Raw genomic sequence first — 13,886 nt, 5'->3', positions numbered from 1 at the left:
TGGGTTATCTCCATTGCTCCAGAAGGGTAAGCAGATCCTGCTCTACATGTGTCACCCATCGTGTTGCGCATATGTTATTACAAACCCGATGAATAGTCTAATTGGGAAGGTCACATTCGTGGTGAAAAAGTAAGTGGATTGTAGTTACGATACAATGAACATATCCAATATCATCTTTGAAACGGTTATTCCATATATAGTTATGTCAAAGGGATCAGAATTATAATTTGATACGCCAGCCGCGCGTTTCGTCTACAGAAGACTCATCAGTGACGCTCAAATCAAAATATTTATCAAGCCAATCAAGTACAAAGTTGAAGAGCATTGAGGACCACAAATTCCAAAAAATTGTGCCAAATACGGGTAAGGTAATTTATGCCTGGTATAAGAAAATTCTTAGTATTTCGAAAAATTCATACTTTTGCTAACAGGAAATTTATAAAATGACTACATAATTGATATTTATGTCAACACCGAAATGCTGACTATTGGGCTGGTAATACCCTCTGGGACGGAACGTCCACCAGCAGTGACATCGACCCAGTGGTGTAAACAGTTAAAAACTGTACCAGAATTATAATTCAATACGCCAGACGCGCGTATAACGACCAGCCAACTTGTGATGGCAAAATTTAAGAAAGGATGATTTCAACTCCACTATTTGGAACTCTTGGTTTTATAGCTTTTGAGCAGCAACCCTTTATCGAAGAAATCATGATAGAAAAGTTATAGCCCGGGAATATCGTATCAATTGGGAGACATCTATGCCATATGCAGGTGCTGCTGGTATGTTGCTTCAAAGAAATGGAAAGTTCATAATTGGAAAGCTGAAATAATCTCTTTTGTAGTAAAGTTTTTTCAACCGACCTTCATTGTCAATTTCTAGATGTAAGTCAAGATATGAAGCAGACATAACTGTACCTGGTGTATCCTTTATCTGTAGTTCGATCGATGGGATATCTGCGTTCACTATAGTCACCAAATTTTGAATTACTTAGTGAGAGAACATCATCTATATAGCGTAAAGTAAAGTTAAGGATATTGCTAACTTCTGATATTTCTTCCTAAGAATTCCCTGTATGAAGTCATCAGCCTCATAACAATAAAGAAACAAGTCGACAAGAAGAGGGGCACAATTGGTTCCCAATGGAATGCCGACAGTCCGTTGAAAAACACGTCCTCCAAACGTAACAAATATGTTGTCAATCAAGAAATCAAGCATCTTGATAATGTCAGTTTCAGAGAATTTTTCGTTTGAATCAGAGTGATTCTTTACAAATTAATCTATGGTTTACTACATAAACCGAACATTACCATACTATTAGTGGTTTTACACTAGTAATTTTTTGGGTTCCTTTATAGCTTGCTGTTCAATGTGAGCCAAGGCTCCGTGTTGAAGATCGTACATAGACCTATACTGGTTTACTTTTATAAGTGCGACTTGGATGGAGAGTTACCTCATTGGCACTCATACCACATCTTCCTATATATATTAACCAAAACTTGTACTTGATACGCAAAGGACAGGCGAATGAACAATCCCAAAAACTGGAAAACATTGTGCACATTACTATTATAGACGTGCCAATGTTTTAACATGAACAGTTTAAACATAGTTATAAGAACTAAAATATTTGAATACTACACCAAGTCAGGAATATGACAGTTATTGTCAATTCGTTTGATGTGTTTGAGGGTTTGGTTTTGTCATTGATTAAGAACTTTCAGTTTTGATTTTTCTTCTAAGTTTAGTATTTTTGTGATTTTACTTTCTACATACTATAGTTATAGACAAACGTATCAATTGAAAACAAACGCATTTTAATAAATATAAAAATAAATTTGCATATGAACGACTCGATGTTTTTCACTCACTGATTCTAAACAAGAGAAATAAAAAAAAAATATCACAGATGTAGCTATATGTTGCATACAAAGTTTACTATCCCAACTAATGGCCAATCTCCACTCTGCGTCTCGCCCTTTTCTGGTCTGTAGTTCCGGAGCAGATGGTGTACTCTTTTAGAGCGAATATTACAGTAGGTATTCGCCTATTTGGTTTGTTAGTTTAATGTGTTCATGTTCATTAGTCTCTAAGTTGGAAGAATGCATAAAACTATCATAACTGCATAAACGTATACTTTTGTAATTGCCAACGGATGGGCTGTGTTTAAATAGTATTCTGAAACGAAACAAATAAATTAATAGTTAATGTACTGATCTAATAGATGGTGAAACACAAATTGATTATAAACTGTGTGCATGCGATCAATTTTGATGATTTAAAATAATTGATACAACAGGAAAAAAGAAGATTAAAATACATTTCCGATAGAAAGATATTAGTAAATTTATTCCAACAGTGCAATAGAATTGATACTAGTATTTGCGAGCAAAACTGATATCAATCTTTTAACATGCGATTATATTTTGAAAAACAATTTTTATTCATAATGCGGAAAAATAGTTCATCTAAATGCGTAAAAGAAGGACGAAAGATACCAAAGGGACAGTCAAACTCATAAATCTAAAGCAAACTGACAACGCCATGGCTAAAAATGAAAAAGACAAACAAACAACAGCACACATGACACAACATAGAAAACTAAAGAATAAACAACACGAACCCCACCAAAAAACTAGAGGTGATCTCAGGTGCTCCGGAAGGGTAAGCAGATCCTGCTCCACATGTGGCAAGAGAGGACACTAATACCCTTTAATATATAACCTTACAATTTGTACTAGGGTTTCACTATGCGTTTACTTTTCTACATTGGCTAGAGGTATAGGGGGAGGGTTGAGATCTCACAAACATGTTTAACCCCATTTTGCGCCTGTCCCAAGTCAGGAGCCTCTGGCCTTTGTTAGTCTTGTATTATTTTAATTTTAGTTTCTTGTGTACAATTTGGAAATTAGTATGGCGTTCATTATCACTGAACTAGTATATATTTGTTTAGGGGCCAGCTGAAGGACGCCTCCGGGTGCGGGAATTTCTCGCTACATTGAAGACCTGTTGGTGACCTTCTGCTGTTGTTTTTTTCTATGGTCGGGTTGTTGTCTCTTTGGCACATTCCCCATTTCCATTCTCAATTTTATTTCACTGTTTTGATGTTTTACCTCACGATGTTTGCTTTTCCCCAAAGTTTTAATAGCTTACCTTACAATATGTGCCATTTTCTACTGTTTTAAAGGCTTACCATAGGATATATACTTTTGCTTACGATTTAAAAAGTTTATCATATGATATCTGCCAACTATCCATAAAACCCTGAATATTAAATCTCCTTATGTAAATAACATGTAACCCAAACAAGGTCTTACCACAATATATTTCATCTGATTTGTCTTCACAATCCATGTAGCCGTCACAAACATTAGAACGAGGTATGCACTGATCGTAATTTTGACATTCAAATCCGTCGAGACAAGGGTTGATTAAAACTGCTTTACTTGGGTTACTGACATCACCACCTGCAATATAAAATATAGATATAAGACTAATGGTCATATTGGTGTTCGTTTTAAATGACATTAGTTCAGCCTAACAGCTCAACACTGAACAAAAGTATTGGATAGAAGGCTATGCTATCAACACTGAACACAAGAAGAAGGCTATGCTGATTAAACCAAGTGAGCGTCATGACTCTAAAAAAGGCAACAGTAGTATACAGGTATTCAAAATTCATAAATCGATTGAGAAAAAACAAATCAGGGTTACAAACTAATCACTAAACTCTAAACAGGTTATGCATATAAAACCCTTTCTTGATTTCAATAGTATGAATTTCAACACCTATAAGTGCTCATAAAGCATTTGAAGTGTACGTCATTTAAAAATATAAAAAAAAACAACAAACTTTAAAGCAGTCAGTTGATTTCAGTAGAGTTTATTGATGTGAACAAAGTCTTTTACGTGTTTACAATAACAATAAAATTCTTCAAAATGACTTTTATTACCATATATTAAGGTAACAGTATTTTAGTGATATAGTGCTGGACAGGAATATTATTTTGGGAGATGAGTTTTTTTTTTTAAATAAGCCTTTAATTCCAAACAGTAACATCTAATAAAAAGTTATGAAAATATGAAGGAATCATAAAAAATTTGTTTGTGAAAATTGTATGAGGTGTTATATAAAATGTGGATGTCTGAAAAACTTTATGGATGTTCTCTCAATTTTTTTCAATTTTTTTTTATAGTTACAAGATATTCTGAGTCCTCTGGTTTTATCCATGCGGTGCTATTTCATTTTGTCCATGCTAACCCCTACTTTTCCTGTCTGTAACTTTATTACATATAGTTTAAAAGCCATAAATCATTATTTAGCACCAGAAGTCGCCTTACTTCCAGCTATATAATATATACATTATTTACGTAAGTAAAAGAAAATTGTCACTTTGTTAATGGAAAACCGTGCAGTACAGTTGTAAATATTATAAGACCTCTTATTATATGTTTCGGACCATATGAGTATTTGGACCATACGCGTATGGTCATGACCATATGCGTATACTCATATGGTCCGACCATACGCGTAAGGTCGGACCATACGCGTATGGTCGCACCATATGAGTATTATACTCGTTTGGTTATTAGCGGGCCGGACCATATAGGATTTTTTTTTAATTACGTTATAAAAGTTTCAATAATACAAAAAACATAATCTAAAAAAACAATGATGGTTTGTATAATTTTTATAATTCAAATACTACGTAAATATTAAATTTTGACGCCATAGTTAGTTTTCATCGCTAATTACATTCTTGCATGTAGGCTTGTGTTGCCTTTACTTCCTCACGGTATCATAGCGTTTTTGCATTTCCAAGGCTTGGTTGTGCGGTTGTGCACGCTCCTTTTTATCTACAACTTTTGTTTGCGAGTGAAAAGCTAGCCTTTTTGCAGCTGCTTACAGTGACAGGGGCGGATCCAGCCAATTTAAAAAAAGGGGGGTCCTAACCCAGGACAAAAATTGGGGGGGGGGGGTTCCAACTACATGTCTCCATTCAAATGCATTGATCGGTCAAAAAAGAGGGGGTTTCAACCCCCGAAACCCCACACCACTGGATCCGCGCCAGAGTGATACCGAGGTCTTGGGCCATTCCGATATATGTACGATGTTTTTAAGAAGCTCTAGATCTCAAATATCGTATCATGACTGCAGTACACCATATTCACAAGACAACTTAATTAAACTGTGTTACTTTCCAGTAACTCTTGTGTAACAGTTCATTAAGAATTTTTTAGAAATTATTGTTTTAAGTCCAAATATTGCCATTCACATGTAATAACAATAGGTAATTACCATAGGTAATGACCATAGGTAATGACCATAGGTAATGACCATCGGTATAAAATGTGTTTCTTATAGTTTTGACAAGTAAGTCAAATTAACTACGTTTTCATTTAGCTAATCTTTTTATTATCATATGATAGCGTCTTTTAAATGAACGGTCATACCATATGAAGAGTTTAGAAGTATTAAAAGTAAACTGTAACAGATTGTTAATTACCCCTACCATATGAGTATATACCCATATGGTCATGACCATACGTGTATGGTCCAAATACGCATATGGTCCGGAACATATACGTAGTGTATATTCTTAAAGTATGTCAGATATCAAGAATTTTCAACTATAACACGTAACAATGATCTTATCTATACATAAAACCATCAAATATTATAAATGTTATATCAAACATGCACACTCATCAATTTTTGGAGAAAATATAGGAACAAATTAAACACCCTTTTTAGACAACAACTACGCTATTATGAAAGTTTTACTAAGCGTCTCAAGAGATCGACAAAAATCGTACCTTTGTCGTCCTTTTTTATAGTCCATCTGTTCCATAAATCTTCAAAAGAGACAACATAAAGCTATCAGTAACATATGAGTGTTCTGAGCAATAAGTTACAAAATAAACTGCTTTGGTATCACTTTGAAAGAAAAGTAAGAGCAAAGCAGTCGATATTTAATAATGATGTATGGTTTTCATGTTCAATACAATTTATGGTTTCTTTTTTACAAGTTATCGGCGATAAACGTCAGATGGTATCGTTCGTTACTGTATATCATAGTTGCTGTATATCATATTTGTTTATGGCTCATTGTTACATACACAACTAGGCCACGTTATCTCGTTTGAATATACCACTTTCGAGTTTATCCGTCACCTGAAAAAACTCGTCAATTACTCGCGCCTTTATGACGTCATTTACCAGATAGAGGGGATCGCATGTATCCCTGCACTATAAACGTTCATCAATCGTCTAAGTGATCGTCAGTGTGCAGGATGAACTAGAAATATTATTTTTTCTGTAGGTACTTAATCACAATTCCATAATGGCAGCAGTGCTGAAAGACTATTCTGAGAATTCAATTTTCATAATATTTCGTGCAATATAGCTTTAAAGTTTCCAACCTCTGGCTCAATATTGGAACGGAAGTGACGACCCTAAACGCAAGAATGATGGTTACTAAAACCAAAGTTTTTGACTGAAATTCATCGAACTTGAAAGTTTGCTATTGATTTGCATTTGTCATTTCGGTGACTTTTTTTAAATGACTATATGGTTAGGATTTTCTTATTGGCAGTCATCTCTATCTTCTTTTTATGTTCATATTTTTTTGTGACAAATTAATTTTAACCAAGCTCAGTTATTCTGAAAAAATGTGTACTTGTTTGACTTGCACATTAACAACACGACGAGTGCAACATGTAGAGCAGGATGTCCTTACCCTTCCAAAGCATCTGAGATCACCCCCAGATTTTTGTGGGGTTCGTGTTGTGTATTATATTTATTTTTCTATGTTGTGTTTTGTGTAATACCGTTTGTCTGAATGTTTGTTTTTGTTTTTTTCATCAATGGCAATGTCAGTTCATTTTCGATTTATGAGTTTGAATGTCCCTCTGGTATCTTTTCCCCTGTTCTTTATCCTTAGTAAGTATGTCTGCATTAAGTAAAATTGAGAATTGAAATTGGGAATGTGCCAAAGAGACAACAACCCGACCATAGAGCAGACAACAGCCAAAGGCCACCAATGGGTCTTCAATGGAGCGAAAACCTCCCGCACCCGGAGGAGTCCTTTAGCTGCCCCCTAAACAAATATGTTACTAGTTCAGTGATAATGGACGTCATACTAAACTTCGAATTAAGTTCTACCTACCTACCTGACATAGAGCATAACAGATGTGGTGTTTCATCTGTTTTGTCACCACAATGGTCCACTGAGTCGCACATTAAGTTCTTGTCAATACACCACAGGTTTCCACATAAATAATCTGAAGGCTTGGGACATCCAGCTATCAAATATAATAATAGAAATAAACAAAAAATAATGTTTCATTAGGAATTTAGTTATAAACTACATGTACCTAGATCTATTGTAAATATAAACAACTCAAGACAACATGAATATAAGGACCCTGACTGCTGTAGTCTACGTTTCGATTGAAAAGATATATTTTGCAAAAATTAAATTTACACCAGAGACATTTATTTCGAGTCTGCGATCACAATTAAAGGAAATTGTACCATTACATTTGTACCCTTCCGGAGCACCTGAGATCACCCCTAGTTTTTTTTTGGGGGGGGGGGTTATTCTTTAGTTTGCTAGGTTGTGCTGTTTTTTGTTTGTCTTTTTCATTTTTAGCCATGGCGTTGTCAGTTTGTTTTAAATTTATGAGTTTGACTGTCCCTTTGGTATCTTTCGTCCCTCTTTTGTGATAAACATACTCTCCCGACATGTTATCGTATAAATAGAAAAACAAATAAACCATTTACCATGAATGGTTATAATTGTATAATTAACAGTTATAATCATTGCTTAGTCTTAGTTTTCTATGTTGTGTCTTGTGTACTTTTATTTGTCTATTTGGTTTTATTTCGATCTCTAAGTTTGATTGTCCCGCTGGTATCATTCGCCCATCTTTTGTAATGCTATTTTAGAAACTAAACAAGAGGGCAACTCATGCGTCACATTTTACAGTCCCAATTAACTGAGCTTTATGGTTTTGTATGTTTAAAACTGATCTAACGAACCGTTAGCGCCCTTACGTTTATCTTTTGTCTTTGATGGATAATTATCTCATTGACAATAATAACACATCTACAGATTTTCTTAATATGAATATTTTAATTGTTCTCCTCTTATATTAAATGCGTTTCCCTCAGTTTTAGTTTGTTATCCCGATTTTGTTTTTGTCCATAGATTTACGAGTTTTGAACAGCGGTATACTACTGTTGCCTTTATTTAATGTAAGTTTTTTGAACATGCAAGTTTCTTATTTGTCCTCTCTATCCTTTATTTTACTGGTATATCATAATTCTAAACTTTTCGTATTACTTTCTTACAATACATGTTGTTCGGTAAAAATAATGCAAAAAATTACCATCTGTTGCATTGTCAACCACTGAATATATAAATTTAAGTTGGTCCTCGGGTTCCAACGCCCCTCGCAGTCTAATATAAACCGTGTCAGTAGAACTCAACCACATTCCATAACTGATGTTACTGGATGTGAAAGAGACAATAAGTTTTCCCAGTGAAGTAGCTCCATTTCTTATTTCCAAACTGTTGTTACCATACTTTATCCATCCTGCAACAAAAGCCAAAATAATTGCTTGATTCAAACAAATTATAAAGCCAATTACGGTAAACATTGAAAACAAAATATACCGAACATTTTTACAAAATACAGCTAAGTAAAATCACAAAAATACTGAACTCCGAGGAAAATTCAAAACGGAAAGTCACTCATCAAATGGCAAATTCAAAAGATTAAAAACATGAAACGAATAGACAACAACTGTCATATTCCTGACTTGTTACAAGCGTTTTCTTATGTAGATTCTCTAAGATTATCTATTGCACCGATAGAAAATTCTTAGTATTTCGTTATTTTCAAAGTTTTCTAAACAGTTCATGTATAATCATGACCATTTAAATGATTATTCAATGTCAACAGAGACGTACAGACTACTGGAAAACGTTTCGTTGACGAAGTTAAATGCTAAAGTTATCGTATAGTTAAACTAAATCTTACCTTGACCCATAACGATCTCGACCAATCGTAATAGAATACCATCTGAAGTTCGTCCTTGAGGTCGCTTTATTATCCATATACAGTCATATATCGCCGGCTTTATTTCCATTACTTGATTTAATTCAAGAACACCTCCTGATTTCTTATCAAGTTTTACACTACAATCTAGAAAATAAACAACAGGAATCTTATTTTTTTGTTGTTGCTGTGCATGTACTTATTTTGTGTAATGGAGGAAAACAACGAAAGAATGGTATAAAATAACAAGGTAATGCATTTAATATTGTTTAGAACAAGCATGTGAACAATTATTATATGAACAAATAGTAATCGTAATTTATATACTTATTAGCTTTGTGTATTTTTTATCAATGCTTATTCATACTTTCAATTCTTTATAAATTTAGAGCGTTCTGAAAATCGGGTAAAATAGGTCCGTCCGACCGCAGTGACTTAAGATAGTTACTTGTTCCGACAGAAATAGTCTAATATGTAATACTAAAAGTAGCGCAAACATTTCTTTTCACTCTCTCTCTCCCTTAAAATAATACAAAAAACTTACTGTTATTTGGTTTATCTGCCCAAAACTTTTCTGAAATAGATAAATGTCATTTGTTAAAGTGTTACGCGTCTGGCATATTAAACTAAAATCATGTTACCTTTGATAACTATTTACACTACTGGGTCGATGCCACTGATGGTGTACGTTTCGTCCCCGAGGGTATCACCAGCCTAGTAGTCAGCACTTTGGTGTTGACATGAATATCAATTATGTGGTCATTTTTATAAATATCCTGTTGACAAAACTTTGAATTTTTTGAAAAACTACGGATTTTCTTATCTCAGGAATAGATTACATTAGCCATATTTGGCACAACTTTTTGGATTTTTTGGTCCTCAATGCTCTTCAACTTTGTACTTGTTTGGCTTAATAACTATTTTGATCTGAGCGTCACTGGTGAGTCTTATGTAGACGAAACGCGCGTCTGGCGTATTAAATTATAATCCCGATACCTTTGATAACTATTAACAGTACTTGCAATTCATTTCATTAAAGAAAGTTTAGCACACATTTCACGAAGTTATATTATTTGAATGTCGCGCATGAAAATTGTCTCGGCTATGACATTATTATATATATATCTAAATGGTATTACAGAGATCGCATTTGGAAAACATTGCTGTTGATTTTTCTCATTACTCTAAAGAAGCATCCACGTCGTATTGTCAAAATATCCACTTGTCTTCTGATTATATTTCTTCAGGCAAAAAACATTGGCTTTTCTGCAACAATTGAGAGAAATTCGTAATATAAACAAAAACACCGACCTCCAACTTAAATACAAAAGGTAGAGGTCCATAGAACCGTACAAAATAAAACGCTTGGATATACTAATTAACAGAAAAAATCCGAATATCCAAAATTATCGGGATCATCATCCAGCAGCAAATACTTTGTAAAGATACATCGTATACATACAACATTGTAAAACACAACTGACTAAACATGTAGTATTTGTCGTTTATTGATGTTGTGCATAAGTGTTTCTCGCTGTTTTCTTTTTTTTATATAGATTAGACCGTTGGTTTTCCCGTCTGAATGATTTTGTCGTAGTTCTCCTCTTAGATTTGATGCGTTTCCCTCAGTTTTAGTTTGTAAACCGGATTTGTTTTTCTCAATCGATTTATAAATTTTGAACTGCGGTATACTACTGTTGCCTTTATTTACATTAGTATTTATTTGGTCCCTTTTTAGTTTGCTACTCATTGGCACTCATACCACATCTTCCTATATCCATTACAATTCTCTATATATGCACAATGAATAAGGAAGGTTAGAAAAATAATTAATAGAATTGAGTGACTAGCAGCAAAGATTTACACTTTTGTGGAAAACTTGTACCACAGGATATACCCGATCTTCAGGTGCACTTAATGTTTGGAACAGTTGGTTTTTTTTTCGTAATTTTTTGCGTCCATAACAACTTTTATTGGGCGAATACTATTCCGTTTTACTTGGGTCATTTGCTTTACAATAAGCTATTGATTAACTTGTATGTACCTATCAACTTCTTGGAAACGATAATTTACCAAACTTTAATTTATTCAAAAGTACTGTTGGTAATTCTACACAAACATTTCATGCTTATTAAAGTTTATACTTGTCTATCCCTAATTCATGTATTTGATTTTGATGTTATATTTGTTATTCTCGTGGGATTTTGTCTGATGCTTGGTCCGTTTCTGTGTGTGTTACATTGTAGTGTTGTGTCGTTGTTCTCCTCTTATATTTATGTGTTTCCCTCAGTTTTAGTTTGTTACCCCGATTTTGTTTTTTTGTCCATGGATTTATGAGTTTGAACAGCGGTATACTACTGTTGCCTTTATTTATATCAGTTTTCTGGAAATTGAGGCATGTTACGTGTTAAAATTGTGTCAATAATTTCATTCATTAATAAAAGATAAGCACACATTTTCAAAAGTGTTATATTTTAATGATGCAATTATAATATCGCCTGAACATGATGTTCGATTGTGCCCTTTATACATATCACAATGAAAGGACATTAATAACATGAATTGCTGATGAGGTGTCCCATTAAAAATAAATCATCATCTAAAGTGTCAAGTATTACTGCATATTTATGTACAGATTGTTTTTCGTCGTGTAGCAAAATACTGACCTTTTCTGCATCCATTAAGTAAATACTCAGTAAATAGTTAGATAATCTCCACAAATTAATACACTGGAGACAATAAGTATTACGTCTTATTTATTATATGACACAACTTCTTACAATTTTAAATGTACTTTTAACAAAAACAAAACTCTTTTCGTACAGCTACGATTAAAACAGTCTTAAGGAAATGATCAGTACCATTAAACACTTTTTTAAAAATTACTCGTAATAATTAAATAAATAAACAAATTTCTTTGTAGAAGGGTCTTAAAACAGCACAAACAACATTTTCCAAAAGACCAAAAAAGTGAAGAAGTATATTTAAACAAAACGCATTTGACTAACAGGTCGAACAACTGATGTTCTTTAACCCTGACTGCCATTGGCGATTTCCAAATAAAATTGATCACAAGATGTAACAAAATTGATCTTAATATAAATTTAATACTAAACAGAAAAAAAAATTTAACTTGTGGCAACGATGTTATGCCACAAATATACGGTGTCAATATTTTTTTAGTACACCAGATCCGGATTTCGACAATAAATGTCTCTTCAGTGATGTTAGGGATCGAAACGGTATTTGGAAGGCCATATAAAAAGTACCCTCATTTTTAGATAGACTCTTGAATTTTAAGAGTCAATATAGGATGAACGGATCATATAAACTGGAGGGAAAATATGATACAAGCCCAAACGAAAAAATATAAACGAGTCTAAATTGAAAACTACGTTCAAACCTAAGATTGCGTTGGATAAAAACCGCAATTTTTATACGTGTGCATGTAAAACAAATTTCGTTGTAGAAGGGTTTAAATACAGCACAAACAACATTTTCCAAAAGACCAAAAAAGTGAAAAATTATATTTAAACAAAACGCATTTGACTAACAGGTCGAACAACTGATGTTCTTTAACCCTGCTGACTGCCATTGGCGATTGCCAAATAAAATTGATCACAAGATGTAACAAAATGGATCTTAATATAAATTTAATACTAAACAGAAAACAATTAACTTGTGGCCACGATGTTATGCCACAAACATAAGGTGTTAATATTTTTTTGTACACCAGATCCGGATTTCGACAATAAATGTCTCTTCAGTGATATTAGGGATCGAAACGGTATTTGGAAGGCCACATAAAATGTACCCTCATTTTGAGATAGACTCTTGAATTTTAAGAGTCAATATAGGATGAACGGATCATATAAACCGGAGGGAAAATATGATACAAGCCCAAACGAAAAATATAAAAGAGTCTAAATTGAAAACTACGTTCAAACCTATGATTGTGTTGGATAAAAACCGCAATTTTTATACGTGTGCATGTAAAACAAATTTCGTTGTAGAAGGGTCTAAATACAGCACAAACAACATTTTCCAAAAGACCAAAAAAAGTGAAGAAGTATATTTAAACAAAACGCATTTGACTAACAGGTCGAACAACTGATGTTCTTTAACCCTGCTGACTGCCATTGGCGATTGCCAAATAAAATTGATCACAAGATGTAACAAAATGGATCTTAATATAAATTTAATACTAAACAGAAAACAATTAACTTGTGGCCACGATGTTATGCCACAAACATAAGGTGTTAATATTTTTTTGTACACCAGATCCGGATTTCGACAATAAATGTCTCTTCAGTGATGTTAGGGATCGAAACGGTATTTGGAAGGCCATATAAAATATATATATGTAGAGTCTTGGTGTTCGAGTGGTCTAGCGCGTCGGTCATAGTGCAAGGCGATTTAGTGCCATGATATCTCAGTAGCATCAGCTCGAACCCCGGCTAGGTATGAACAAAAAACATTGCTGCAAAATAACAGATCTAACATTGTTGGGCTGTTATTTAGACGAATCGAATATGCTATCTTTCGTGTATTCAATTTCTGGGATTTCTCTAAAAGAGAGAGTATAAAACAGAATGTAAATAAACTCTTTTTTTTCAACTTTGAATATTTAAATTTCACTACTGGTTATAACCAATGTTCCTTAGCGCTACAACAATGACGCTAAGATTCCTCCCTATGTTATTAATAGCTAATGAAACCAGGGGATTTTATTAGCAAAATATCTCTTATAGTTATATATTGTGTTAGTTGCATTTTACAAAGTATTCATACAAGCACACAGTACATATACATTATT

The 13,886-nt window shown here is 33.6% G+C and overlaps 1 protein-coding gene across 3 annotated transcripts in view; it reads right to left on the bottom strand.

Moving 5' to 3' along the window:
- Positions 1–1,800: 1,800 nt before the first annotated feature.
- LOC143078700 (uncharacterized) overlaps positions 1,801–13,886 on the bottom strand; it is a 46,310-nt gene continuing 34,224 nt past the window's right edge. For 2 of the 3 annotated variants that reach the window (XM_076253614.1, XM_076253612.1), the window contains exons 7-13: positions 9,615–9,644; positions 9,053–9,217; positions 8,399–8,605; positions 7,178–7,309; positions 5,822–5,860; positions 3,322–3,471; positions 1,801–2,182 (exon numbers count right to left, since the gene is read on the bottom strand). In XM_076253614.1, coding sequence (XP_076109729.1) covers positions 2,094–2,182; positions 3,322–3,471; positions 5,822–5,860; positions 7,178–7,309; positions 8,399–8,605; positions 9,053–9,217; positions 9,615–9,644 — 812 coding nt within the window. In that variant the 3' untranslated portion in view covers positions 1,801–2,093. The remainder of the gene's footprint in view (positions 2,183–3,321; positions 3,472–5,821; positions 5,861–7,177; positions 7,310–8,398; positions 8,606–9,052; positions 9,218–9,614; positions 9,645–13,886) is intronic. The other variant, XM_076253615.1, reaches the window with a different exon arrangement.

The sequence above is a fragment of the Mytilus galloprovincialis genome, chromosome 6, assembly GCF_965363235.1.
Source record: "Mytilus galloprovincialis chromosome 6, xbMytGall1.hap1.1, whole genome shotgun sequence".
Classification (NCBI taxonomy): domain Eukaryota; kingdom Metazoa; phylum Mollusca; class Bivalvia; order Mytilida; family Mytilidae; genus Mytilus; species Mytilus galloprovincialis.
The sequence above is the reverse complement of the archived record's forward strand: the minus strand, read 5'-3'. Positions and strand labels throughout refer to the sequence as shown.